This window comes from Anolis sagrei, chromosome 4 (assembly GCF_037176765.1).
Source record: "Anolis sagrei isolate rAnoSag1 chromosome 4, rAnoSag1.mat, whole genome shotgun sequence".
NCBI classification, from domain to species: domain Eukaryota; kingdom Metazoa; phylum Chordata; class Lepidosauria; order Squamata; family Dactyloidae; genus Anolis; species Anolis sagrei.
In genome coordinates this window covers 232,735,476-232,761,155 of record NC_090024.1, presented here as the reverse complement: position 1 = coordinate 232,761,155, position 25,680 = coordinate 232,735,476, and the positions used below count along the sequence as shown (strand labels likewise).

The 25,680-nt window shown below is 41.3% G+C and overlaps 1 protein-coding gene across 3 annotated transcripts in view; it reads left to right on the top strand.

The window, feature by feature from the left end:
• LAMA5 (laminin subunit alpha 5) overlaps nt 1–25,680 on the top strand; it is a 253,667-nt gene that overhangs the window by 133,870 nt on the left and 94,117 nt on the right. For 2 of the 3 annotated variants that reach the window (XM_067468219.1, XM_067468218.1), the window contains exons 7-23: nt 4,440–4,555; nt 5,023–5,141; nt 5,935–6,025; nt 7,541–7,675; nt 8,213–8,275; nt 8,444–8,584; nt 9,601–9,738; nt 10,615–10,749; nt 11,125–11,259; nt 12,286–12,423; nt 13,614–13,666; nt 14,161–14,260; nt 15,464–15,516; nt 16,330–16,435; nt 17,715–17,814; nt 19,456–19,612; nt 22,663–22,792. In XM_067468219.1, the coding sequence (XP_067324320.1) occupies nt 4,440–4,555; nt 5,023–5,141; nt 5,935–6,025; nt 7,541–7,675; nt 8,213–8,275; nt 8,444–8,584; nt 9,601–9,738; nt 10,615–10,749; nt 11,125–11,259; nt 12,286–12,423; nt 13,614–13,666; nt 14,161–14,260; nt 15,464–15,516; nt 16,330–16,435; nt 17,715–17,814; nt 19,456–19,612; nt 22,663–22,792 (1,910 nt within the window). Of the gene's footprint in view, nt 1–4,439; nt 4,556–5,022; nt 5,142–5,934; nt 6,026–7,540; nt 7,676–8,212; nt 8,276–8,443; nt 8,585–9,600; nt 9,739–10,614; nt 10,750–11,124; nt 11,260–12,285; nt 12,424–13,613; nt 13,667–14,160; nt 14,261–15,463; nt 15,517–16,329; nt 16,436–17,714; nt 17,815–19,455; nt 19,613–22,245; nt 22,385–22,662; nt 22,793–25,680 lie in introns of all 3 variants that reach the window. The other variant, XM_067468220.1, reaches the window with a different exon arrangement.

Sequence of the window (25,680 nt, the reverse complement as noted above, 5' to 3'; positions counted from 1 at the left end):
GACAATAGCAAAGGGTCTATTTTAAATGTGAAACCATAGTTCACGTTCCCCCCACTTGTTTGGTTTCTAGTTTTGACTGTAGACCCAGGTGTTCATTGGAAAGATATAGATGTGTATCTAACATGACCACAAACTGCACCGCCCTGTCTATTCCTGATTTCTTTAAAAAAAGAAAATGTATCTATTTTTAAGCCCTTTGAATGGGAGAACAGAATGGGTGCGTGCCATAGGAGGGAGAGGCATGGCTAGAGGGGAAAATGAGTAATTGCAGAGATAAAAGTTGGAACATAACAAATTATTACCCATTAGTCTGACACAACAAGCAGCGTTTTTGTAGGCTGGGACGAACAGCACAGTGGAGAACACGTTTTAGGCATGATGTCACATTTCCTAACAAAACAGCGGCAAGAACGAGATGCTGATTCTTGTCAGGCAGACAGGATAATAAGAAATCTATGTGAAATTTCTTCTGTAAATCTCCATTAAAATGTCAGGGATTTTTATAGTGGTGCATACTTCTTGTGCAGCTTCTCTTCATTTTCATAATGGTAGAGATTTTTGGCAGATTTCGTATTGGGGGTATTTTTGGCAGATTATGTCAGGCAATTATGCTGGGGAAAGTGGAAGGAAAAAGGAAGAGGGGCCGACCAAGGGCAAGATGGATGGATGGCATCCTTGAAATGACTGGCTTGACTCTGAAGGAGCTGGGGGTGGTGACGGCCGACAGGGAGCTCTGGTGTGGGCTGGTCCATGAGGTCACGAAGAGTCGGACACGACTGAACGAATGAACAACAAATGTCAGGCAAATTTTACAAAACAAAATGTCAAACCACTGTCAAGAATGGGACTGAACCCTTCCGTAGCAATATTTCTTTAGTAGCATTTTGCCATTGCCTCCCTCCAAGGTTGAGAGAGAGAGAGAGTGATTTTTCCAAGAGCACAATGTGTTTCCATGGCTGAACAAGGATTCAAATACTGATCTGCCTGAATCCTAGTATAATAACATGTTAAACAGATTCTTGTGTTCCTCTGCGTTGCTCAGGCTTCAGTATTATATCCATACCATCTGTTGAGGGATCTGCAGATTAACCTTTAAAACCCTAAACCAATGGTTCTCAACCTGTGGGTCCCCAGGTGTTTTGACCTACAACTCTCAGAAATCCCAGCCAGTTTGCCAGCTGTTGGATTTCTTGGAGTTGGAGGCCAAAACATCTGAGGACCCACAGGTTGAGAATCACTGCCCTAAATGGTTCAGGCCCAAACTATTTATCTGACTGCATCTCACAAAATGAGCCTGCCCAAGCCCTGCAATCAGATGGAGAGGCTCTACTCTCGGTCCCACCCCCGTCTCACGTACGGCTGGTGGAAACATGAGAGAGGCCTTCCCAATGGTGGCCCCTCAGATCTGGAAATCCATATCAAAGAACATCAGAATGGCTCCCTCCCTGTTACCCTCCAGGAAAAAAATAAAAACTTTCCTTTGGAAAAACTTTGTATTTGGGGAAGACAACAGTTAAGTTTGATCAAGTACAATGGATATGGAATATGGCAATGGGAAAGTGGTGCTTTTTAAACCTTAATTATAATTATGAGGGGACTGTGCCAGCTGGACTGCTGACCTGAATGTTGGATTGCTGACCTGAAGGTTGCCGGTTCAAATCCGTGAGATGGGGTGAGCTCCCGTCTGTCAGCTCTAGCTTGCGGGGACAAGAGAAAAGCCTCCCAGCAGGATAGTAACACATCTGGGTGTCCTCTGGCCAGTCTCTGTAGACTGCCAGTTCTCTCACACCAGAAGCAACTTGCAGTATGTTCTCAAGTCATTCTAATGTGATCTAAAAAACCCTTAATTATAGAAGTATTAACAATGATCTTATCCTGTATTATTATTTTAGATGAGTTATATAAATTTTATATGTATTTTTAAATATTTATTGATATGTATTTTGAATATGATGTGGATTATGTTGAATGGCACCGAATAGCTGCCGTAGGTGAGCCACTCCGAGTCCCTCAATGAGGGAGAGAGGGCAGGATATAAAACAAAGAAAATAAATAAATAAATAACCTACATTATATTAAGTCACCTTAGCTCTTATTACAGAGAATAAACACTTTATATTAGCTTGGCATGCTATCATACCTTATAGCTAAAGCAATCTCTGTTCCCACTTACTTTAATGAGTACAAACAGCCAGCAGCTTCTTCTGGTGTGATCTCAAAGATTAGCATCTTCCTTGCTGTACTCTTCACTGATGCGCCCTGATGTGCTTCAGCCAGCTTTCTTTTATCTCCCCTTATTCATTCTGATTTTTTGATTTGAGTTGTCTAACAGAAGCACTATTGTCTCATCTGGCATCCTTCCCAGGATATCTGCTGACGGCATCCTGAAATCTGAGATGAGTTATAGTGCGCTTAAACAGTGCTCTTCAGCAGTGCTGGGAATGAACAGCACTCTCTCTTACTTAGCCTTGTCTGCTTCCAAGGGATGCTTGCCGTATATGCAGGCGAAACGTCAGGAGAAAATGCCTCTAGAACATGGCCATCTAGCCTGAAAAACCCCACAAGAACCTATTCCAGTGGTGTTTAACTGCATCTGGATAGCTTTGGTTTTTTTCAGCCACATAGTAAAGGTTTCCCCTTGAGATTAATTCTAGTCGTGTCTGAGTCTAGAGGGTAGTGCTCTTTTCCATTTCTAAGCCGAAGAGCTGGCATTGTCTGTAGACACCTCCTAGGTCATGTGGCCAGCATGACTTCATGGTGTACCATTACCTTCCTGCAAAAGTGGTAACTATTGATGTACTCCTAGGTCATGTGGCCAGCATGACTGCATGGAGTGCCATTATCTTCCTGCAGAAGTAGTAACTATTGATCTACTCACATTTGCATGTTTTCAAACTGCTAGGTTGGCAGAAGCTGGGGCTAATAATGGAAACTCACCCTGTCCCATTGATTCGAACAGCCAACATTCCAATCAGCAAGTTCTGCAGCTTAGCAGTTTAACCCGCTGCACCACCATGGACGCTAAGCCACATATTGGCTATTCTTATTTACGATTTCATATTGACTCTATGCCTAGGTGATCTGTTCATGAACTATTTTTCTATATAGACTTACAGTGTTCCCTCATTTATTGCAGGGGTTCCGTTCCATGACCACCCCATGATAAGTGAAAATCCGCAAACTAGGGACACCATATTAATGTTAATATTTATACATTATTTTATATATTTTATATATTATTTTCTTACCCGCGCTTCCTTACCCACCTCCCGGCCCATCCTAAGGGTGCCTGCCTGTCTCCCTGGCCTCCGCAGAGCCTCCGGAGCCACACAGGCAGCAGCAGGCCAGGGAGGCAGGCCTTCCCCGCCTTGCCTCAGGCTGCCGCACTTCCGAGGTCCCTGGCCTCCACTGAACGTAAATATTTAATATTTTTATTAATATTTTCAAAAACCCATGAAACAGCGAGTCTGCTAAAAGTGAACTGTGAAGTAGTGAGGGAACACTGTATCTGGATAGCTTTGGTTTTTTTCAGTCATATAGTAAAGATTTCCCCTTGACATTAAGTCTAGTCGTGTCTGAGTCTGGAGGGTAGTGCTTATTTCCATTTCTAATCCGAAGAGCCGGCATTGTCTGTAGACACCTCCTAGGTCATGTGGCCAGCATGACTCCATGGAGTCATGGAGTTAACCCTAGGAAGGTGCCATTCCTTAATCCAGTATAGCATTGCATATTGTTTTGCTCCATTTACATTTAATAATTCAGAGCCTGAAATTTGCAAAACATATAACTCATCCCATAACAATATTTAGTACTTCGGGGGGGGGGGGGGCACATGGGAGTTTTCATATTTTTGTTCTGTGTATCTTTCATAAATGGAGTTTTGCACCTATGTAGAAACCACGATTGGAAAGATCTAGTGCGAAGTAGCTTTGCAAGGAGCTCTGTCCAATCCCTTGGCATGACCGAACCTGCCCTTTTTCCTGGATTCAACTATTAAGTAAACTTTTTGTTGTTGTTCATTCATTCAATCGTCTCCGACTCTTCGTGACCTCATGGACCAGCCCACGCCAGAGCTCCCTGTCAGCCGACACCACCCCCAGCTCCTTCAAGGTCAGTCCAGTCACTTCAAGGATGCCATCCATCCATCTTGCCCTTGGTCGGCCCTTCTTCCTTTTGCCTTCCACTTTCCTCAGCATCATTGTCTTCTCTAGGCTTTGCTGTCTCCTCATGATGTGGCCAAAGTACTTCAACTTTGTCTCTAGTATCCTTCCCTCCAGTGAGCAGTTGGGCTTTATTTCCTGGAGGATGGACTGGTTGGATCTTCTCGCAGTCCAAGGCACTCTCAGAACTTTCAGGCAAAAATTGGTATGATAAGTAAATTTAGTAAACTACTCCCAGGTTAATTTGACTCCTGTATCTTTTAACCTTTTACTCACCAGGCTACAATGTGATTGCCAGCACAACACCTGTGGGGGGTCATGTGACCGTTGCTGCCCTGGCTTCAACCAATTACCTTGGAAACCTGCCACAACTGACAGTGCCAATGAATGTGAATGTAAGTTTGGTGTCAAAAAAGTGAACTGTTTTGATTCTTAACCCCCCCCCCCCCCCATCATCTTTTTTTCAGTTCATGTTTAACTTGCTGTCCACAAGGACTCCAAGATCTTTTCCACACATACTGCTGTCAATCCAGGCATCCCCCATTCTGTATCTTTGCATTAGAGAAAGTGATATTGAAAATGCATGAGCAAAGGATAGGTCTTCACTTGAAGGCGGCACTCTTGCTTTATTTACAAAATATGCACACCATATTCTCCAGTCAACTTAGCACATTGCATGCAGCACATTGTATCCTTCTTTTCCAGTTTGCAAAGGAAATTCCAAAAGTAGCACTCTTAACAATTCTACACACTTCTGTTGTTTTAACCCATACATTTCTGGAACCATACAGTTTAAACTATAAGCGATTTTCACACCAGAAAACATTACATTCTGACATCTCTCTGTCTTTTGTATTTTCAGCCTGTCATTGTAATGGCCATGCCTATGATTGCTATTATGATCCAGAAGTTGATCACCAAAAAGCCAGCCAAAATCGTAATGGGCAGTTTGAAGGAGGAGGTGTATGCATTGACTGTCAGGTAAGAACACACGCGTCTTGTGTTTTGTTAGGTTCTTGCCAGTGTGAAAGTATGTATGGTCATTAATGAAAAATGGAGGGATTTCGAAAAGCTAATATATGAACTCTTAACATTATTAGATTAAATCCAAAAGCCACCTGGAGTCCTCCAAATGATTTGGACAGCAAATGCAGCCCTTGTGGTCTGGCCAATGGCCATGGCTACTGGGATGGCAACTAGAATCATCTTGAGGTTGCTTCAGGTTGGAGAGAATGGTCGTGAAATTATCAAGCTAGAAGAAATCTGAGACTGTAGAATAATAGATTTGGAAGAAACCACATCTATTCCAACACCCTGCCATGCAGGAAAAGCATAATCAAAGTAATCCAGCTATTTGCACAGGATATTCCAAGCATGCTTTGTCACTATGTATAATCACAGTTATAGTCCATCTGAAGGATCAGGAATTACGTCATAGGATATGATATGCACTTAGTGGGTAAAATGCTATTTACTATATACTTTTGGAGACCTACATTTGAACAACAGCCACATGAATTTGGATCATGAATGTTGATATTCACATCAGAATTTCTTGGTAGTCACTGGAAGGCACCCACACAAAGTAAGGGTGGTTCTTAATGTAATGCTTCCTTTTAATTTCTTGTCTGTCTTGATCATGTTGGGCTGAAATTTCCAGCATACCTTACCACTGCCTGTGCTAGCAAAGAGAGCTGCAGTGCAACCATATCTGGAGGGCTAGATTTTCCTCTAAATTGTGATGCCTCAAATGAATATACAAATTATTTTGCAGCATCACACAGCAGGCATCAACTGTGAAAGATGCAGCCAAGGATATTATAAATCTCCAGATCATCCGATAGACTCACCCTACATTTGCTATCGTGAGTATATTCATTCATATATTCAGGAGCATTTTTTGCAAAATATTCTGTACCCACATTTCATCTTCCCTTACTCCTCACATGTTCCACCCTCCACAATTGGAGTTATCATAGAGATCATCCCGAGTTTTAGGGTCCGGTATCAAATTTATGCAGATGACACCCAACTCGATTACTCCTTTCCACCCAATGCCAAGGATTTTGGTTTTCATACATCTTTTTTGAGAAGGATCTGTCACTACTGAAGTTGGAAAACACTGTTTCATGCCTGTGTGAACTACTTTAATGGATTGCGCGTGTTTTATCTGCTCTTCTACTGGGCCTCCAGAGAGCTATAGTCCTGTTTATGCATCCCTCTTCGTGCTGGTACGGCTGTACCAGGAGCTCCAACTTATTTTCCTTTCTATTGAGTGTTTGCAGGTATTCCAAAGTTCCATGCATTTTGCAATAAGGTAGCTTCCCTTGGTTTGCAATAATAGAGCCAATGACCCATCAATTATCATTATGTTCTTTAGTTCCGCCCTTTTTTCTGGGTTAAGGAGGGAAAAAGGGGACCTCTAGTTCAGTCCACACAGAGAAGCCTTTCGTACAGGACATGAATCAGTTTCACCTGTAGAAAGCTTCGTCTTTTACAGCTTTGCTGGGGGGATCCAGTCCCACAGCTCTACAGAGAACTACAGCATAGCGTTTGTTGGGGAATTTAGTTCCACAACTCTACAGGCAGCTCTTTGCTAGAGAAATACAGCTCCACTGTTTTACAGCCAGCCTTCGCTGGACATTGAAAGCCTTCTTTCCTCTTGGAAATCTACTAAAGGACTCTGTTTGGTAAGGACCACTCGCGGCAGCCATAAAGCAATTTGGACCACGTGTAGGGGTCCACGCCAGCAGTGCTTAAGTTAGATTGTCCAGGGAGAGGTGAAGGATTTCCCTTGTAGAAGGAAGAAACAGTTTATGAAGAAAGTTGCCTGTCCCTTGTGGACAAGATTTAAGCAAGCCACCAGTTGATTCAAATCCTTGAATTATTTCTTTGATTTATTGAAGATTTAAGCAACAATAAAAACTTTGTTGAACTTTCTAAGTCTTTAAAAGAATTTTATGTGGGGAAATCCGAAAGGCCTCTCAGCCAAGGCACCCCCGGCGTCCCGCTGGGCATTCAGAAAACACATCCTGTCTACAGACTCTTTCACAGGCCCAGCGCGTGACAGCACACTCTTATTTTCTGTTCCATTCTGTGCTGCAGAGATTCTTAGAAACTGCAAAACTTTGCCCATGGTTATATTAAGAAAAGTATATAGTCAGCCCTCCATATCCATGGATTCAACTATCCATGGCTTGAAAATGTTTTTTAAATACCATCAAGCAAATTGATTTTGCCATTTACTATATAATGGGCTCTGAGTTTCTGTGGAGTTTGGCCTCCATAAGAGGCCCTGGAACCAAACCCCAACAGATACCAAAGGCTCACTATCCTTTGATTTTGCCCAGGAGATGCCTAGAAATATTCTTTCCTTCTAGGTTGCAATTGTGACTCAGATTTCACAGATGGCACCTGCGAGGACTTCACTGGCCGCTGCTACTGCAAACCAAACTACACAGGGGAGCACTGTGATGCTTGTGCCGATGGCTACGTAGATTTCCCTCATTGTTATCGTAAGTATTGCTAACACTGGCATGCAAGATTTTAAATGATTTCGGATGGTTTTTAATTCAGTGCTTTAAATGTTTTTTAATATTATTATTACTTTATAATGAAGTCTACTTTAATCGGAGTAGTAAATCACCCTGGATCACATCCTGGGATTAAGATGGAATATATATACATTAAATTAATAAGTGGAACATGAGAAAGCTAAATACTGTTGGCTCTTACAAGCTTGAGTTTTGGTCCTTCCCATGTTGGTTGTCAAGTACATTCAAGTGCCTCTCTGGTTTCTCTTGTGTGGATTACTTTAAGTAGGTTTGGATAAAAGCCTGATCTTCTGATCCTTCAACTCATGCTAAACGTTTTCCTAGGACTGGAATGAAAAGATGGAATATAGAGCATTGATTTTTCAATTGTGGAGCAAAAAAATGATATAGACTCTAGAAGAGTCTGTTTGTAGAGAGTGGGGTTTAATTTATACTAGTGCTGTGTGATTAATTTTTTTTTACCATAGAATTAATATTTGCATTGTCTTTCTCATTTAGCACTGTCAGATTTCAATGACAATGACAAAGGTGCACAAGAACTCCCAGCTGGTCAGATAATAAGTAAGAATTTGACTTTACTTTTCTCTTTTTGAAATAATTATGTAACAATTTGAAATAATTATGTAACAATTGCAACCAAACCTCACTGGAAATCAGGATTTTGTTGTGACAGGTGTATCAACAAACTTATTCTTTTCCTCTCCCCACTTCTCCTCAATTTTTTTCCAGACTGTGATTGCTATGTTGCTGGGACAAAAGGGAATGCCTGCCGGAAAGATGCTCAAACTGGCCTGTGTTTGTGTAATCCCAACTTCCAAGGGATCCAGTGTGATCAGTGTGTCCCAGGGTATTATGGACCAAATTGCCAGCGTAAGTAAATGAAACCAAAGCATATATTGACTTGATTTCTCTCTCTGGATAGGCGTTCCTCATAAAAGATGGGTGGGCCATTGTGACCTTTACCTCCCTCCAGTTTATTTATTTATTTATCGTGTCAGGAGCAAACTAAACAGTTGTACTGCATTTTTTAACAAACAAACAAACAAACAAAACAAAACAAAAAGTTTGCAAGCTTGGTAGTTGATTAGATGTCCTTTGACTAGTAGCTGGCCACTTGGAGTGCCTCTATTGTTGCTATAAGAAGGTCCTCCATTGTGCATGTAGCAGGGCTCAGGTTGCATTGCAGCACGTGGTCAGTGGTTTGCTCTTCTCCACACTCGTGGATTCCACTTTGTAGCCCCATTTCTTAAGGTTGGCTCTGCATCTCATGGTGCCAGAATGCAGTCAGCCCAGTTTTGGTATCAGCCATTGATTGAGGTTCTGGGTTCGAGCCTGCCACTTTTGGACTCTCGTTTGCTGAGTATTCCAGCAAGTGTCTCTGTAGATCTTAAAAAACTATTTCTTGATTTAAGTCATTGACGTGCTGGCTGATACCCAAACAGGAGATGAGCTGGAGATGTCACTGCTTTGGTCCTTTCACTATTGGCTGCTATTTCCCGGCAGATGTCAGATGGTGTAATACCCCCCAGTTGAAAGTTGCTAATAGTACTTTACTTTCTAAAGGATAGGACATTTCACCTTGTATCGCCTCCTTACATTGTCTTAGGCCCACGAAGGGCTTTTTGTCCAAACTGAAGTTGGTAATCTGGCCATGCCTAGTTTTGAAACACAGCTCCTACAGGCCAAAATTGGGGTGGAATGAGAGATGGCCACATGGCCATCCAAACTTCCAAAGGGAAGTTCAGTGGGGCATTCTGTTCAATATTTAGAATTTAGATATATCTTGTAAGTGCGACTGGGACTTAAGGTGTTAAAGATTCATATAAAGCAAAATGCACTGGAGTAGCCAAGTAATTAATCCTCTCCCTCCTTTTCCCACTGTACAGCTTGCCAATGTTCAGGCCCTGGTTTCTACGAAGGCACATGTGACAATGAGACTGGCCAGTGTTTGTGTCGTACTGGATTTGAAGGCTATGCATGTGACCAATGTGCTCCTGGCTACTTCAATTACCCATTGTGCCAACGTGAGTTCTCAGATACAGGATAATAATTGCTGTTACATATAGCACATTTGTATTCTACAGATATTCGTGTTTTACAAATGGTTGCGTTTTGTCAATTCTGTTTCTGGACCTCTTGGTTGGAAAAGGAAATTTAGATATGTGCAGATCATCTATATGAAGACCATCTATATGAAGAACTTCCTGACTGTGAGAGCCATTCAGCAGTGGAACTCTCTGCCCCGGAGTGTGGTGGAGGCTCCTTCTTTGGAAGCTTTTAAACAGAGGCTGGATGGCCATTTGTCAGGGGTGATTTGGATGCAATATTCCTGCATCTTGGCAGGGGGTTGGACTGGATGGCCCATGAGATCTCTTCCAACTCTTTGATCCTATGATTCATAGTGGACCACTGTTTGGCAGGGGCTGAATATTTACATCCTTCTTGGTCATCTTCTCTTGAGTTCTTTTACAGTTTTCTTCAGTATTTACTAAAAGCTGTATTCCAAGATTCATTCTTTCTCCTTCTGTTTATCCGCTCCCATAACAAAGATTAATTAAAAATAGTGTGCCGTCATTTGAAGCAGATAAAACAGAAGCTGGACCCGTTTTGTCAAGCCAAGAAATTTTACGAAATGTTATGCATAAGATAGCAACAGTTTCATTTCCTTAGTGTTTTTTTTACAACAGAGCGTGGAATCTGACTATGTGGGTACAGAACTGATTTTTATTTGAACTGTAGCTGTTTTGTCCTTTGTGTACTGCCAAGGTTTCTGAAACGCCCATCCTGTTACTCTGATGGCAGTTCTTGACATCCCTACTGTGGAGAGTTGTTTTTCCTGGGCACAGGGATGACATTTGCAATGATGCTGAATCTCTTTTCCATTGTTCTTTCCATTGTAGTTTGTGGCTGTAGTGCGGTTGGGACGTTGCCAGAAGGCTGTGATGCATCTGGGAGATGCTACTGTAAGCCCGAGTATGATGGGTTTCATTGTGACCACTGCAGCTTGGGATATCATTCATACCCTCACTGCCAAGGTATGTCAGTTGGAAAGAGGCAGCTTTTATTATTTTATGTATTTATGTATTTATTTATTTATTTAAAGTATTTCTCCATCACCTCCAATCTCAAGTAGGAATATAGGACTCAGGGTCCTTCCACACAGTCATATAACCCAGAATATCAAGGCAGAAATTCCCTCAATATCTGCTTTGAACTGGGTTATCTGAGTCCACACTGCCATATATTCCAGTTCAAAGCAGAAAATGTGGGATTTTATACAGCTGTGTGGAAGGGGCCCCAACTGTTTGTACAGAACTATCTGGATATGAAACAAATGATTTAACAGACACTTAACCTAATTTTTGGCCTCACCATCTCCTTCTCAAATCTTTCTGTTCCTGTCTTTGCAGCTTGCTCCTGTGATCCTCGGGGCTCTGTGGATAATGACTGTAGTCCTACAGGACAGTGCCATTGCCACCCAAATTACATAGGCCACTCATGCAACCAATGTGCTCCAGGCTTTTATGGATATCCTACCTGTACAGGTGAGGCATCTGTCGGATTACCTCTTTTCTAGCAGCAGAGAAGGCATTCTGGGTTGTTGTAGGTTTTTTCGGGCTATATGGCCATGATCTAGAGACATTTTCTCCTGACGTTTTGCCTGCATCTATGGCAAGCATCCTCAGAGGTAGTGAGAAGGCATTCTGTTTCAAAGTTACATTTTGTTTCTGTTACATATACTGAACTGTGAAATTGTTCCTCAGAGCGGATTGCAGCATTTACATGCATAGGTGCCTTTACAATCGTATACAATGAGACAGGCAAACACAAACAAAGGCAAAGGCTTCTCATTTCTGGCTTCTGGAGGTGGTGCTCATCTCTGGCTCTGGGGAGGTGCTTTTTTCCATTTTCAAGACAAGGAGCCTGCATTTCCTGGTTGTGTGGCCAACAAGATTGCTTGGAGTGTCTCTTTGTCTTTTCCCACCAAAGCGGTATCTATTTATCTACACACATTTGCATGTTTTCAAACTGCTAGGTTGGCAGGAGTTAGGGCTGACAGACATGAGCTCAACCCATCTCGCGAATTTGAACTGCCAACCTTCAGGTCAGCAGTTCAGCAGCATTAGAGTTTAACCCATTGCACCACCACGGTCCCCCCACATGTCAAAATAAACACAAGTATTGCAGTACCAGAGTGAGCATGAGATAGTGTGATGGTTTAATGACACAATTAAGTATAATAATCAAACATTTCTATGTCTTAAGTAGGAACAATTAAGTGAAATGGTTTCTAGTTTAAAATCATTGTTAGCTCCCCTGTTGGAAAAGGGCCTTATTTAGAACAGAAGACCAAGGCACATTTGTGTTACTTTTAGTTGGTATGCATACATGCTGCATCATATGCCACTTTTGAAGTGGTTTTTTCTTGTGTGTGATGGGGAGGAGAAAAGAATGGCTCTTTTGAGATATTCCCAACTACCTATGGTTTTTGTATGTTCTTGCTTTAAAAATAATTGACACATTTGTTATGGGATAATGCCATCTGACTGGTCTTTTTGTATCCTGTTTAGCCTGCCATTGTTCAGCAGAAGGCTCTCTCTATGGCACTTGTGATCAAGAGACTGGCCAATGCACCTGTCGACCCAGAATAGTAGGATTGCGCTGTGATATCTGTATTCCCGGAGCGTATGGATTTCCACAGTGTGAAGGTAACTCAGCCTAATCCATGCATACAGATGTTCTTGTGACACAGTGTAAATGTAAGCCCTTATTGATGCCTAACTCACCAGGCAGTGAGATTAATTTTAGAAAATAAATACATGTGATAATCATGAATGCTGCTGAAATGGAAAATCACAAAATGTATTGATTTTAAATGAAGTTTAACTTCCTGACTGTGAGAGCTGTTCAGCAGTGGAACTCTCTGCCCCAGAGTGGTGGAGGCTCCTTCTTTGGAGGCTTTTAAACAGAGGCTGGATGGCCATCTGTCAGGGGTGCTTTGAATGCAATATTCCTGCTTCTTGGCGGGGGGTTGGACTGGATGGCCCATGAGATCTCTTCCAACTTTATGATTCTATGATTCTATGAAGTTCTCCATTGAATGTTTCTCAGGTTTTCTCATTTCTAATAGTAAGTATATTGGGTTACTGTGAGTTTTCTGGGCTGTATGGCCATGTTCCAGAAGCACTCACTTCTGATGTTTCACCCACTTCTATATTAGTCATCCTCAGAGGTTGTGAGGATCTCACAATCTCTGAGGATGCTTGTCATAGATATGGGCGAAATGTCAGAAGAGAATGGTTCTGGAACATGGCCATACAGCCTGGAAAACTCACCGCAACCCAGTGATTCTGGCCATAAGAACCTTCGACAACATAATGAGTATATTAATTTATTTCCAGCAGTGACTGAAATCATTAACAACTCCAAAAACTTGGAAAACAGCTGTTTTCTATTAATCCTCTCACAGAGAGATTGGGCACAATTGACTGTGCTGTTGGAAAGATTAAAGGAATTCTAGCTCAAAAAAATAAATAACTATTCTAAGTTATTTACAACTCCCTGTAGTTCAAGCACCACCCTTGAAACAGTAAAGAGCCAGCATGGTGTAGTGGTTTGAGGCATTGGATGATGACTCTGAGCACCAAGGTTGGAATCTCTGTCTGCTCAACCATGGAAACTGAATGGGTGACATTGAGCTAGTCATATTTTCTCAGCCTCAAAGGAAGGCAAGGTCAAATCCCCTTGCAACCAATTATTCCAAGGAAACCCTATGATAGATTGGCTTTGGTTGCCCTAAGTCAGAAATGGCTTGAAGGCACACAACAACAAGGAACAGTTCATGCCTTTCCTTCTCATTAAGTATCTGTTCTTAACCAGGGTTATTTTTCTGCTCTAGTGGGCTCTTGTAATCCTGCCGGGCTTGCAGGTGGAGATCCTTCTTTGCCAGTGGTGAGTATATCCCATAGCTATTAACTTTTGTTTTGTTACAACACCCAAAATTAAGTTTTAAAGCAAGCATCCTCAAGCTTCAGCCTTCCAGCTGTTTGGGCCTCTGACTCCCAGCTTGTTCAATGGTCTGGAATTTTGGGAGTTGGAGGCCCAAACAGCTGGAGGGCTGCAGTTTGAGGATGACTGTTTTCAAAAAATCAATAATACGGGAAGTTTTAATATTTCTATAGTTGAATCCATTATTTTCCTCCATGTTTCTGGTATTTCTATTTAAAAGCTCTAGTAGCAGGTGATGAGAAAAACACTGAGATTCCACTGTTGGCTAGAGCAGACAGTATTGTCTTGGAAGGACAAGTTTGAACTGAAAGTGATATAAAGCAACTTCCTCTGTTCCAGATGATTTTGATTCTGTTCCATTTTTTGTGGGAGCATTCTTGCTTTGTTTGGTATACACTTTCAGCCCACTCTCTGCTTATTTTTTTCCCCCTTCTCAGGGTTCTTGTGAATGCCGGGCATATGTGGAAGGTGAAGCGTGTGACCAGTGCAAACCACTCTACTGGAACTTGGCTCCAGATAATCCATTTGGTTGCATGAGTAAGGATTGTCACTTGCTACTTTTCCAGAAAGAGTTATAGAAAATGTCCAGGGAATCCCTACTCCCCAGTTCCTACACATTTGAGTCTTGCCATAGTGATTGTGAAAAATGTGGTCCTCAATTCTTGTGTACATCTGCCTTACATATCAGGAAATGAACAGTCACAGATGATGACCTTTTACTTTTCAGGCACTCCCCGAGTTACAAATATCTGAGTTACAAATGACTCACGATTAAGAACAGGGGTGAGACAACAGGAAATGAGAGAAATCTACCCCTAGGAAGGAAAATTCACTCCTGAAAGAGTTATCATGGGGGAAAGGTTTCTCCACTGAAGCTTTAACTTCAATCCTTGTTTCCACATCAAGCCATATTTTTCAAAAACCAATTATCACAGGGACAGAAAGTGAGGTGAAATCTTCTGAAGAGGGGCACAACAAATACCACAGAGCTATCCAAAGGTCTCTCTCTATATATATGGCTGGAGTTACACTTTAAAAATATACATGTTCCAAGTTACATACAAATTCAATTTAAGAATAAACCTGCAGAATCTCTTTATTTGTAACTTGAGGACTGTCTGTATCTACAGATTAACAGAATAGCTGATACTCAAAAAAACATCTAACAAATGAAACCAATGATTTTTTCAGTCATCTTATTTCCCAAGTGATGGCATGTACTTCAGGTGCAGGAAATTTTGGATTCGTTCCAAATTAGTATAGCTAGCCCCAGATTACTTACTGAGGCTAGCTATAGGGAGCTTACCATGCCTCTACTGAAGCAGCTCCATTGGCTCCTGATAAGTTTCCGTGTATTGTTTTCATGATATGCAATTCTGTTTTCTGTGTGGCACCTTGAATGCTTTGTTAGCCGCCCCAAGTCCTTTTGGCGAGAAGGTGGCGGGGTACAAATTAAGTTTTGTTATTATTTAGTTATATTAGATTGCACAGAAATAATCTTTAGCAATTTGGATCAGTGTGTTGTATCTCAAAACTTAGACAATAAAGACAAAACACGTCAGAATGTCTTATGTAGAAAATAAGTTTACAGTTATGATTGTAACTTCTGTTTGTGACTTTCCTTGTATGGATGACGTCTAGTGTCCTGACATTCCAAAGGGTTAGTTAGCTCAAAGCTAGTGCAGAAGTCTTTTGCTTGTAAACTAAGCTATCTGTTTGTCACCTTGTGTTTTCCCCCAGGCTGTCAGTGTGACACCATGGGAACAATTGGAGGTATTGGTGAATGCCTGCAAGTAAGTTTCTTGGCAAGGGATGCAATTGATTCTGCGGGAGTCCTAATATCTGTTTAGTTTGAAACAACATCAAATAATCTGTAACATTTCAAACGTATCTTAAATTTTCATGTGATAAGTGTGTTTTTCTGTTATATTTGAATGAGAAATGACAACATAATGGGCTTTGCTTTGTTTCCATACTAATATTCCAAAGTTTTAATAATTCTGTAGTTCTTCAATTCTAACACTCACTCCTACTTCCACTCATATAAACATCTCTCAAAATGGGACATATTTTAGAATCATGGGTAATATATATATATAGATATAGATATATAGATATATTTCTCTTAGTGGGACAGTAGAGTCTTATTGAACTGCTTTTTGTGTTGACTTGTTATAATTTTTTTTGTTTTGGTGCTTAATTTGTAAACTCATAATGTAATTTAATGTTTAATTGGCTTTTCCTTAATCCCTCATTATCCAACATTTTTGCTTATCCAATGTTCTGCCGGCCCATTTATGTTGGATAAACGAGACTCTGGATTGAAACAAGTGTGCCTCTTACAATCAATGGCTTCTTAGTACTGAAGAAATATGGTATTATTGAATTTTTCAAATATTGTTGCTGAAACATGATGGTTGGAGTGGATTTCAGTAGTCAGTTACAACTTTTCTTATTGTTCAGACACCCCACATTCTTCATTCTTTCACTCATTTTTTTCTGTTTCTATGGAAAAGCATTTAATCTATCAAGACACAAGGATGAGGGGTATATTATTCTGTGGTGCTGCCTGGAATTGATGTTGTTGTGTCACTGATGTCTCCTAGGATGACGGGCACTGTTTCTGCAAGCCCAACACCTGTGGCCGGTTCTGCTCAATATGTAAAGAAGGATATTACAATCTGGAAAATGGGAACTACTTTGGCTGTCAAGGTGCTTCATTATTATTATTATTATTATTATTATTATTATTATTATTATTATTATTATTTTGCTGTATGATGAGATTGTCTGCTATTAGCTGGTGTCATGTCATAAAGTACATTAGTTGAATAATGACCTGGGGCCTGGGAAAGGTCCAGTTGAAAAGATTATGAAATATCTGTGTTGTATTGAAAAGGGATGTGGGATTCTTTGGCCATATTAAATTTATAAGTCTTAATTATTTGACTAAGGGTGCCAGTGTAGTGAATTTTACTCTCTCTCTCTCTCTCTCTCTCTCTCTCTCTCTCTTTTACTTTTGGGGGTTTTGTGCTTTATACTTCTTGTGATGTGGTAGTGTTTACCGTACACCACTATATCGTCCTTTTATAGGGTAATGTTTACATTTTAGGCTGGACTTACATGTCTCTCTCTCTCTCTTCCACTGATTGCTTTATGTGTGCAAGTAGTTACTTTATTCCTTTTGTTCAACCCTTTTAAAGTATGATCAAAAGTTTGAAAAAGAAGAAGGGACATATTTTAAAGAATTATGAGATGTTATAAAAAGTCACATTCAATATCAGATCAAAGAAAAGGAGGTAGGAATGAAGCCTGTGTTTGGGAACACTGAAGAATAAATAGATCTAGGTGCAACTGCCTTTAAATAGCAATTTCTAAAAAATAAAAAGATGAAAGCATAGGCATAAAGGAAAGCTCAGATGAAAGGAGTTGAATGACATCTGTTTAAACAATGATTGCTAATTAAACTTAGTACCTGCTTCAGAAAACACTTCAGCTTGGACCTCAAGAGAATAGAAATAGAATTCAGATTACAAAAGCAAAAGGGCAGTGTGTTCGCAGTGGAGATGGCACAACTACACTTGATATTTTATAGAACAAAGCATGTTAAAATTAGCCAGGGATCACATACAAGTGTTGGTTGTTGTCCTTCAACTGTTCTTATAAACATCTACATCTCTGGTACTGAAAGGACCAGGAGAGTTTATTTATTTGTATTAGCTACACAAGGCTGCATCGTCAGATGGTCCACACACACAGGAGACTTGATTTAGGATCCCTGTGGCAGACAGAAGGGCATCGTTTCCGGAGTAGCATTTGGAGGCAGTGGAAATGGACTCAGGCAGTGTCAGAAGTCAATGTGAAAGGAGATACAGCGGAATAAAAATAGAGTGGCAAGCTGGTGCCACTCCTTTTTGTACCAGGCTTTGATGAATGTTGTTTGAGGTCCTTTATTAGCTGTGGAATGTAAACATATGTTTCCTCTCTTCAGGATGCCATTGTGACATTGGTGGGTCAATTGGTCCTGTGTGTGAAGAGCAGACGGGGTCCTGCAACTGCAGACTGAATACTCAAGGCCCCAGATGCACTCAGTAAGAAACTGGAATGGCATTGTGCATGCTGGGATGTTCAGTTTCTCACTCTGGGATTTCTAAATGACCTCTAGATTACTGTGTATCAAGTCTGGAGGGAAAACATAAATAGGTCATTTGGGGAATAACACTATTGACAAGAAGCTGAGTTTGGAATTGCATGGGTGTTACAAACAGGTTGTTCACTTCTGCATGTGGTTTTGCATTAGTGGAGTTTTAGTACAGGGGGAAAAGTGGCATATTACAGTTTTTCAAAATGATGGTTGCTGTAAAGAGAATGGTTAATAAGGTATGTTCTATCCACACACACACACACTTTCTATTATAATTTGGGGCTGTCCAGTGAAACCGATGTGCATTGGGTTCAGGACAGACAGATGAAAATTCTTCTTGTACTCCTTCTTTGGAGTCTTTTAAGCAGAGGCTGGATGACCATCTGTTGGGGGTGCTTTGAATGTAGTTTTCCTGCTTCTTGGTAGGATGGCCCACAAGGTCTCTTCGAACTCTATGATTCCATGATATGTAAATTGCAATTCCCTGTGTTCTCTTGTTTACCCACAGTATATAATTCTGCAAACAGAAGCAGGCTGCATTCATTGGCTCACTGCACCCCTTAATTTCTTCCCTATACATAAATAGTGAGCACTCTTTCTTTTGAAAGTAAGTGAAAGTAAGTGAATGAGTAGATCGTGGTTGAGAATGGATTGGTCAGAATGACATGTACCCTCTCAGTCCATGTATACAATATTGTCCTTTGGATTCTCTTTACCCTAAGACATACTATCCAGACAGTGGCCTTACAGTACAAAGCCACTTACATATATCACACTATCACACATATTTTGGTGGCAATTTTTTCAAGAACAAAATAACGACCTACATGGAAGTGACAACCACATTTGCTCTATTATTGCAGTGTGCTGTGGGATTTTTCACTCCTTTCTTTATCCCTACTCTTCTGGAGAACACAATTTCTCACATTTATGACATTAACCACAACTATGGTCAATTATGCTTTGGTCAGTTATGTAAATAGTCAACATCTGTATTGACTGTAAAAGGGCTGGCAAATGTGGGGTGGAAAGATTTCAACCAACCATAACTGTGTTGCTCTGTTCAGGACAAACAAAAACATTAACCATTTCTCACAACCTAAGGATGCCTCTGCACTATGGAATTAATGCAGTTCGACACCACTTTAATTGCCATGGTTTAATGCTATGGAATCATGGGAGTTATAGTTTTACAAGTTCTTTAGTCAACTCTTCCAAAATTTTCTGGCACCTCACCAAACTACAACCCCCAGGATTACATAACATTAAGCCATTGAAGTTATAGTGGTGTCAAACCGCATTCATTCTGCAATGCAGATGCACCCTAAGTCATCTTATTATTTGTTATAGGACTTGATTGACTTACTTAAAAAGCATGTACTAGTGAAATTATTTATTTATTCTTGGCAGAATATATATTTTTTCAGATCAAAATGCAATATTTAGTGATCTGTTCAATACAGTCTAAAAAGAGATTTTGTTTTCTCAGCTGATTCTCGGCATGATCATGTTGAATTGGCTACTGCATTGCTTTATAATAAAGGCAGAAACAACATGTTTAAGCCTGTGTCTCATCTTCTATTCACAGGCCAGCAGAAGACCATTATATCCCAGACCTTCACCACTTGAAATATGAGCTGGAAGAGGGAACTACACTAGATGGGAGGCCTGTACGCTTTGGCTATGATCCCTTGGAATTTGAGAATTTCAGCTGGAGAGGATACACGCAGATGTCTTCCATCCAGGTAGGTCTTAGTCTTTTGTTTTGACAAGGCTTGCAAGACTTGATGTAGATTTGAATGTTACACATTCCATTCCAACAAAGCATTTCTATGTAGCAGAAAGGAGAAAAGTCAAGTGCAGCTTACCACACATAAAGCAAGCACACCTATTCCTATTATGCTTGCAGTTAGTCTTTAGGATAGCTTGTTTTCTTATTCAGAACTCAACACATGGTCAGGAGAGATGGTGAAGTCTAGAGACCCTTTGTCCTGTCCCTACTCTGTTGTCATTTTCTGTGTGACAATAGGAACACTTGGAAACAGAGCACGATACAAGGAACTGTATTTGTGCAAATGTTTTTAGGTTTAGGAAGAGAGCAGCAGTATGATAGGTCAGGTCTCACCTGGAATCACTTCATTTGTGGCAACCTTTTAGTGAAAAAAAGGCTAAGCAGAAATAATGTCATGAGTTGTCATAAACTAAGAAGCAATGGAAGCAAGTTTCCAAAGGAGCCATTTGCCCATTTCCTCTCTCCCTGTTGCCGTGCTGTGCAGCATCTCCCTGCTTCTCAAGGAAAATAAAAACCTCCTTAAACTTTTTCCTGTGTGGCATGTGGCTGTGGTTGTTCTTTTTGATCGGTTTGGTGAGGGTAGCTGATTTCTTGCATGACTTGATACGGTTGGATGACTAGGGACTAAGCCTATAGCATTTGCTGTGCTTGCTCTCCATCGGAGATATATTGCCTCTCTGAAGTCTGAAGAGCTGACAGATAGAGGTTATGTACGTGTGTGGTCTGTGTGGTTCACTGGGAATTCAGCTGTAGGACAGATTTCTTAGAGAAAGGGTATTTGATTTAATTTTGTCCTCTGGGGAAAAGATGATAATGCGTGTCTGAGGACTGTCCTTGTCCTCTGAATATTTGGATGGGGGGTTCTTATCAGACTTCCTTTCAAATATTGCTATAATCCCATTCATGTCGTTTAATAGCTAGATGCCCACAAAAATGCTCAATGTAAAATTTAGTTCTTCTAAAAATGCAGTTGAGCTAAGAAAATAGCTTGTTCCTGTTTTTCTGCTGTAAGTGCTTCTAATAATCTAAAACAGTGATTCCCAACCTTTTTTGACCAGGGACCACTTGACCAGAGAACACTTTGACCATGCACCACTTTCCAACATTAGTACCAAAATGGTTATGAATCGGTTTTTGGTCAACTTTAGTTATTTGGGGTGCTGATTCGAAAAATTGCATTGCATAGACCACATCAGCTCTATTTTTTGATACAGAACTTATGCCATCTAGTAGTTGCCATCTACTCGCCCACAGAAAATAATATTTAATACGCCTCTGCACTGTAAGAGGGTTTCTCAAGAGCAGTTGCTCTCATTGCATTAGAGTAGTAATGGTGAGGTCGCAGACCATATTTTAGTTCTCAATGTCCACTGGTGGTCCACAGACCATGGGATGGGTACCACTGTCTAAAATAAAGCCTAAAATATAGGCTTTTCAATCTTCTTGGAAATTTAGCTAGAACACAATAACTAACCCCTCTATTTTCTCTGCATGGTGTGACCTGATTTGCATGGATTTTGAATACCAGCTCATTGGTATGGGCAGCTCCCAGACTATCCATCTGTATTTTCCAATTATTCACATTTTAAGTGTTAAGTAGTAAGTTTATAGATCGAACAAAACTAAAACTAACTAAATTTGGGGTTCACCATCCAAATATTATTTCTTACCGTTGAAGTCATTTTGACTGAGACATTTGTAAGTCTGTCTATGATTTTAATGTAATTCGGAACAGAGGCACAACATAGGCTTGGTGGGTACAGCAGAAAATAATGATATGACAGGTTATTCCTGTATGGAAAATCATAATCCTAGATGGTTATTTTCAGGAGAAATATAGCACTTCTGGATGCATCATACCCATCTCTTTTTCACAATTTGCCTCTGAATCTTTACTGGAGCAACTTGGAAATTGCTCCTGGATGAGATCAAAAGTCCAACTAGCCCAGTGATCATCCAGATGCCTTTGGAAAGCCCTCAGCCATGACATAACATAGTAGCTCTCTTTTAGGCTTCTTGTTCTCCCATAGCTGAAAACTTAATTACGTCTTGGGCTATAATTCCTATAATTCCTATAATCCTTCCACAATATGGATTATGGAATTTGCATTTTTAAAAACTAACTGTAATGTATTTGTGACTTTGAACCCTAGTGGTTTCACATAATCATCTGAGCTGGGATTGAGTTATTTTTCACAAAATGCAATACCCGTCTAAACCCGTTACTATTAGTATGTCTTGTGCTTGTAGCGTTTAGCCAGGCTCTGTGTGACTTCTCGTCCTTCTCTCAACTTCTCTCTGTTCAATCCCTTTGTCTCTTGACTGTGGAGTCTGCTTTTCTGGCAGGGCTGGATAGATGATTAGGTGGAATGTGCCATGTAGTGAGTGTTTCCAAGGCATCCTTCCAGAATGTTTGGCCATTCTGCAGTCGAAGGATGAGGCTGGCTTGGTTCTTCGCCTGCTTTGGCATGCTGCTTTGGGGAGCAGGAATCCAGGAGTGCTGTGCGTGAGCTGGTGGCTGGTGGCAGGTGATGGTGGAGGTTATTTAAGGTGTGCTCTGCTTCTCTCCCCTTTCTCTCCCACCAGCCCAAGGTAGTGGTGACCCTCAGTGTGACCTCCCCTGACCTGTTCCGCCTCGTCTTCCGCTACATCCACCGGGGGCCGGCAAATGTGGAAGGGAGGGTCTCAGTCCTTGAGGAAGGAAAGTTTAATGTTTATGGCAACTGTAAGTGCATTTTTCACTTTTAGACTAACCCCCTTCCAAAATTGATCCGTAAAGGAGCTGATCTTTGCTTCTCTGCAAAATGGCATTTCCTCCTCCTTTCCCAACAGCCACCACTACCCATGTAATAGTACTCCTCAAGCAGTTCACCCCTAGGAACAGTGGCAATCGCAAAGGGGAGGGCAGTTAGAAAGGCAGCTAGTTAGAAAAGCAAGGCAGGCAACAGCCATGGAGTTGGCTCTACAATGATATTTACCCAATGTGCTTTTTGCCTTCTGCAGAACAAAGTCAAAGTCACTGTGCATGTGAAAGAAGGGGAACTCTATCTCTTCCATGTCATTCTGAGGTATATTAATCCAGGAAGTGCTACTGTTTATGGAAAAATTACTGCCTCTCAGCCCCGAAGGAAAGGTAAGATTCCCACATATCTCTCCAAACCCCATTCCACTGGGCTTGGGCCCGAATCAGTTTGAATGAAAATGATTTGTAATATTCAGTGGTCCGTTTTATATAATCTCTGAAAACGGAATGGGGAGGAGGGAGCCACCAAGCCTGGAAAAATGGATTAAGGTAGCCGGATCTTATCAGCTCCTGGAGAGGATGGGGTTAAGTCTGCAATATACCTGAGGCAGGAGTCTGCTGTGGGGCTCCTGGAGAAGAGAAGATTCTTGCAGTGTCTTTTCTCCTTCCCTGCAAGCAGTAGTATCTGTTCATTTCTTTTTTGAAAGTTTCCTAGGCTCCTCCACCAGAGAGGGCTCTGCTGGGAATTCGCTTTCCCAGCAGCACTTGCATGGGGTGGGCATTGAAAAGTCTCTGAGTTCCTCATGGAGCATGATGGGAGTTGATGTTTCTCTCTCTCTTAGCCAATAAAAAGCCTGGTTGTGTCCATGCTCTCATTGTCTGAGAATGGACACAACCGGTGACTACAATTCCCAGAACCCTCTCTTGCGATTTGTCATATTTTTTTAAAAAAAGATGTTATGTTATGGTTCTCCTCCCAAGGGAGGAGAGCAATGTCCAGTCTTCTTGGGAGGAGAGCAATGTCCAGTCTCGATAAAATAATAAAGAGTAGAGACATCAGACTGGCAACAAAGATCTGCCTAGTCAAAGCCATGGTATTCCCTGTAGTAACCTACGGATGTGAGAGCTGGACCTTAGGGAAGGCTGAGCGAAGGAAGATCGATGCTTTTGAGCTGTGGTGCTGGAGGAAAGTGCTGAGAGTGCCTTGGACTGCGAGAAGATCCAACCAGTCCATCCTCCAGGAAATAAAGCCCGACTGCTCATTGGAGGGAAGGATAATAGAGACAAAGTTGAAGTACTTTGGCCACATCATGAGGAGACAGCAAAGCCTGGAGAAGACAATTATGCTGGGGAAAGTAGAAGGCAAAAGGAAGAGGGGCCGACCAAGGACAAGATGGATGGATGGCATCCTTGAAGTGACTGGACTGACCTTGAAGGAGCTGGGGGTGGTGATGGCCGACAGGGAGCTCTGGCGTGGACTGGTCCATGAAGTCACGAAGAGTCGGAGACGACTGAACGAATGAACAACAACATGTTATGGTTAAAACTTAAAATAATTCTTATCAGTAGATTGGTGAATTGTTTTGCAACTTCTCAAGCCTGCAGTTGTAAATGGGGTCTAAAACCGAAGTAGGTCTCATGCAGATAGGCCTTAAAATGAGTGAGGATTGAGCATTTAAAGTTTCGCATTGTAGCCAATGAGCCATATCTTCGTTGAATGAAAACAGCAACACCCCTCCCAATTTGAGTAACTTCCTAGTAAACAGAATGAGGGCTTAGCTGACAATGGACCCTGAAACAGCATGCCTTTTGGCTGAATTGCACACCTCGGTTGCTATTCCATTATTGCTTTCTGAAGACAGCAGGAAGTATCCTTGTTTATTCTGTTCTGCAAAACAAATCAAAGTCTTTTGAGTTTGCCTCTGCTATGCATACTTATCTGGGAGAAAGCTTTCATAGTGATAGCGCAACAGGGGCAAAAAGGTTGGAGGAATAATCAAGCAGCATTTTTGAGACTAGCTTATTCATTTTACTACAGCACAGGCATATCTGTGGGGATGTGTTCCTGAATAGATCATGGAAACATAAACAGACAATGGAAACATAAATCTACAGAAATTTGGGAACCCCACTGAAATGAATGACTTCTAACAGAAGCATGCCAAAGTATCATACTGGAGGGACCTAGAAAATACCTATGGAGAACGCCCCTCCATCATTTCTAGGTCCTCTAATGCAGCTATGGCCAAGTTGCAGCAGAGGCATACTATAGCATTGTGCTGGAGGACATAGAAAATGCTCAGAGAGCATATATTTTTGGATGTGGGTTAGGGATATCAGTACCAGTATTGGTTCAGTGGATATGAGGTTGTACTGTATACATTTTTGGGCGTCATTCTACTCCAGATGCACCGATGAAGGGATATTAAAGCTACAGATATTTCAACTGGAAATTGTCCATAGTGTTGCACTAGAGGACCTAGTGATTCCTAAAGAGAACACTTCTCTAGGAATTCCTAACCCATCCAGAGTGATTCTACAGTCTACCTCCAGCGGAAATTGACTATAGCATTGCCCTAGAGAACTTGGAGATTCTTATAGAGGTGTTCTTTTTATTCATGTATTTCCCCCACTTTTGTGGGGATCCTGTGCTCCTAACCACAGTAAAAGTGGAGGACCTACTGCACTTCGAAATAGGCTTGAGGTTTCTAGAGTGATATATAAGGAATTCTCTATCCATCTTACAGTATGCATGGGAAAGGAAATAGACGTTTCCTGTGCTTTCTGTTTCTTGGCAGTGTTGCTCTACTGGAAATGCCTTGATCATCTCTTGGGTGGAGGAAATGTAAATTTTGTCTTTGAGTATGTCATTGTAGGGACAACATCCACAGTCCATGCAGGAGTAGTGTTTCCAGTGGTGTCCTTAAGTCTGAATTAGTTAAGATTCTGAGAAGGCATTTGAACTATCAGAAATGGAAAACTTTACCCACAAATCTGTATAGTCACTGATACAAAATGGAATACATATTGAACGTTGATAATATGTAGTGTAATATGCTCAATGTGTTTTGAATCAAGCTAGTTCATCCAGGGTGTGTTCCCATGGGTCAGATAAAGTGGGCTCAGTTTGCCACTGCTGTGGGGAGTCCACATGATGTATGGCTGGATTTGCAGCAGAAGTGTTGCTTCCAGCTGTTTGTCTAGCACAAGGAGAAACGAGGAAGCTCTAGGGTGATCCCATGCTTTGGTGATATGGACAGCTTGATGAGCTGGATCCA